At 45.6% G+C, this 4,027-nt stretch overlaps 1 protein-coding gene across 1 annotated transcript in view; it reads right to left on the bottom strand.

Moving 5' to 3' along the window:
* Window positions 1–1,247, bottom strand: part of SOX2 (SRY-box 2) — a 3,933-nt gene extending 2,686 nt beyond the window's left edge. Inside the window, exon 1 of the mRNA XM_015566322.1 lies at window positions 1,218–1,247. Within this exon, the coding sequence (XP_015421808.1) occupies window positions 1,218–1,247 (30 nt within the window). The remainder of the gene's footprint in view (window positions 1–1,217) is intronic.
* Between the last annotated feature and the right edge of the window lie 2,780 nt (window positions 1,248–4,027).

Consider the following 4,027-nt stretch of genomic DNA (forward strand, 5'->3'; position numbering starts at 1 on the left):
GGAGGGGGAGGCGGCTCCCACAGCCAGCCTGGCAGCCACTGAGAAACCTTTGTATCCCCTCTCGCAGCAACAGGTCACACCACACGCCTTTTCGAAGGAAGTGGGTAAACAGCACCAAGACTGAGATGATTTCCTTTAAACTTAATGCCGATTTACTTTTTGGTGCGGGCTGCTGAAATGGGGACGGGGCGCGAGAAGCCGCTAAGGTGTGGGGGTGGGGCAGGGCAGAGTGGGTGGTTCAGGGCGACTGTCCTCCTAGTGTTTCAGGAAACAGGCAGCGCCGGAGTTGGCGTTATTGTTCTCCCGCTCCTCCGCGCGCTCCCCCCAACTCCAGCCCCTCCAGCGCTTCTCCCGAGCCTCGCTCTCCCCTGGGCCCCCTTTTCTCCACAGTTGTCCGCGCTCGCTCGCCCCCTCCACACACTGTCCGGACCAGAAGTTAGGAGGCGGGAAGCTCTATCCTCAAAACCCTCCTAGCTTCCAGGCCATTTGCTCTGTTTTAAAAATCCACCCTGCTCGGACAAGGAGGCCGACTGCAGAGCTGAGGCTGGGCAGGCCCTGGGTGAGCTGCCGCGACCACGCTCTGCCCTGCCCTGCCCAGCCCTGCTCTGCCCAGCTCAGCTCAGCTCAGCTCGGCTCTGCTCAGCTCAGCTCGGGCGCAGGAAACCACAGCTTGTCAGCTTCCCCCAGCCACATCTCCCACAGCCGCGCTCCATTCAGTCGGTGCAAAGGGGATGCTCATTCTCTCTCCCCATCCTCCTGCTGAGCCGCCCCCAAAGAAGGATTTTAGTTGTGCCGGTTTCAAAAGGAGGCTGGGGATGAAAGAGCCCAGCCGAAGGACGCTCAGAAGTGCAGGCTATGGGGGAGCGTTAGCTCAACTTCCTGGCGTGCCACGGCTCCATGGAGGTGGCATTTGGGCCGCACACACCAACTCCCTCCCACGCAGAGTTTCCAGGACTCAGGCAGAACCAGCCCTGGCATTCCCACCCCCAAGTGATTGCCTTGCCCCGACGGTCCGCCCGGGTCTGCAGGCCGAGCTCTGAGGGGGGTACCCCCTAGGTCTGGGAGGCTGGGTGGTGCTCGCCAGGCACAGGTGCAGGCAGTGCGGGCAGGAAGAGGGCGGCCAGGACTAGGAAAAAGGGGAGCCCAGCCAGGCCAGGGCTGGAATCGGATGGGATGAGGGCGGGGATTGGGGCTCAGAAATCCTGCCCGCCCAGGACCCAAGAGGGTAATTTTAGCCGCTCTCCCATTGTCCGGACGTAAAGATTTCAATAGGTAGGCGCTCAATGCGGAGAGCAATGGCAGCACGTCCGTTACAAATAGGTAGTTTTGTTTCTCTTGTTGTCGCTACACGGAGTCAAACAAAGCCCCGTCTAAGTTTCCTTCCACTCTCTTGTTGGGATCTTTGTGGCTAAAATGCACTTGACTACAAAGGGTGAGGGGGGGGGGAGAGGGAGAGAAAAAAATCCTCGTTGCCATTTCTTTTTTATAAAGGGCTTAAACCATCGGGGTTACTTATTTTCTAATTCTTCTGTAACACCCTCTCCGCCCCCTCGTCCCCTGATCCCCCCTTACGCACCCTAAGAAAATGTACTGAATAGTATCTGTCGGCCACGTTCCATTTATTATCTTTACAAAACTTTCCATTGTTTTGTTCCTCACTAACCTCCCCATAAACCGTCATTATCCCAGTCTAACGTCTTCAATCTCTGCCCTCCCAGCTTTTCTGCTCTTGTGAGACTCAAGGTAAGGATGCTCGCTCAGAAAAGTTGAGAAACAGAAGTCTGCAGTAGACTTGTCCTAATAAATTATTATTTCCAATCAACCCCTACTCCCACCCGCCTCCCGTAGTTCTCCTTTTCCTCTTAAGTTATGGTTTGTTTTCTTTTGGTTCTTGGGAACCTGGGAAGGAAGAGACAGGCCTTCTCGAAACGCATAAGTATGCCACTCTTCAAAATAAAGCCATGTCTTCTGTTTATTCGAGGTGTAATATTAAGCTAATCTCGGACATGAAGACTAGGAAAGAGAAAAGGTTTCCTGGATCTGGAGTCCGGCTTTTCAGTGCGTCTCGGTTTCAGGGATGTGGCTGGTGCGCCCCCTACTGGTGCATTCGCTTTCCCAAGACTATGGCTTTTACCTTTAAAAGGTGTTTGGAAATAAAGGAAAGAAAAAAGAAAAAAGAACAGGAGGGGGATGGGAGGAAGATCAAATTAATTACATGTAATTTAAACAAAAGAGAAGTTAACATATCATATAAGCTATGGAACCAAATCATAAGAGTCAGATTTAATTTGCTTAACTTAGAAACGTATGCATATAACCTCAAGATAAGTGGGAGGTTAAACCATGGAAAAGTGAGGTACAAATTATGAGATTCAACATATGAATGAGATAATTGATTGTCCAGACACCACGAAGGGCAAAACAAGCATTCATTTTATGATTGTGTATGTGTTGGTCTGTGCTTAGTAACATTATTCTAAAAACTAGGGGGGAAGAGCCTAATTAAGTTTGAAGACAAAACCAAGAAGTGGTGTGGATATTGGTGGTGTATATGTATTAAAATAAATATTAATAACAGATGGTTATAGAAGCAAATGTTTTTAATCTCTCTCTCCCTCTCCTCTCTCTCTTGGTAGTAAGTAGTAAGAAGCACAAATTTTTCCTTGGGATAATATGTAAAAGCTTTTATACATTCTCAGATGCATATGTTTGTGTCTGAATTCTACAATAATTCATTTAAGAGGTTAAAGGGGATGGCTAGGTCTTTTGCTAATTGTTTTTATCATATAAATAAGCTATGGAAATACGGTACAATTGTGTTATCATTGGTTGCATTTATTTACAGCTTTATTTTAATTAAGCCTGCAGTACTTATCAAGGCAATAAACTAACTGTGGCTGGTGTTTATGCATAATAATGTGCTATGAAAGTAAGATTAAAGAAGATGGTGATAGCAGAAATAATTTTCTCATTAGACTTTTTTTTTTTAGAACATATGCATTAAAAAAATCAGATCACCGGCCACTCTATTTCAATGCAGCACTATCTCCGGCACCTAAATATAATAATAACTATAACAATCACAATAGATGATAGAAACAGTACTGTTTTAGGCTTATAACAGACGGTTCCAGTACTAATAGCAACACACCATTGACTACTAGGGAATTAAAATAAGACTTGGACGAGGGTGCTTCATCTTCCAAAATTCCAAATGTTGCCATTGGCACAATTTATGAAAACTGAAAGTGCTTAATCTAAAAAGAGTGGGCAGCGAAAAGCGGCACACTTTAGAGCAAGACTGGAAATTAAGAATAAAAATGCCTGAATCCTGGGCTATTCAGAGTTGATTTTGTTCTACTATAGGCCCCAGCCAAGAATCCTTAACTGATTAAATGTAGCTCAATTTTATTTAAAAAATCTTTTGCATGGATATTTTTCTCCTGAACTCCTCCTCATCCCTCCTCAAGTATTATATCTGAAGCCAAATAACACTTTTGTGGATAGGGGACTGTAGACTTATTTTTTCTTCTTAGTGGCAAATAGAGGTTTAACTTGCAGTAATTAGGTGAGAACTAGCCAAGCATCTTACTATTATGATGCTTGTTAAAAAAAAAAAAAAACGCTTCTTTTCTGCATCTGCATTTGAGTGTGTTCCCCTCCTCTCTTAATCTTCTTATGGAAATGAAGGTAAACGGCGGGGAACCTGCAGAGTCCCGGAGAATGTCCTTGTTAACTGGAATTTCTCAGCATTGCTAATTAGCAGAGTTTGACGACGACCACCAGTATTGGGGGGGAAAGCTCTGTTTAACCACTCACAAACCATTCTGAGGAAGAGCAGACTGATTTTATTTTGTAATTAAAATCTGAAAAGGGCCCTATTTGACAGTGAGGGCTATGAGAGTTTTATCTCCCCGTGAAATAATTACTGCCTTGATAACTCAATTTTCTGAAAAATGTCAACTGTGGGCTCCAAAAGTTTTAATTTCATTATGTGAGGGGGGGAAAAAAAGAGAGCAAAATAGAA

The sequence above is a fragment of the Myotis davidii genome, unplaced genomic scaffold (genome assembly GCF_000327345.1).
Source record: "Myotis davidii unplaced genomic scaffold, ASM32734v1 scaffold102, whole genome shotgun sequence".
Lineage (NCBI taxonomy): Eukaryota > Metazoa > Chordata > Mammalia > Chiroptera > Vespertilionidae > Myotis > Myotis davidii.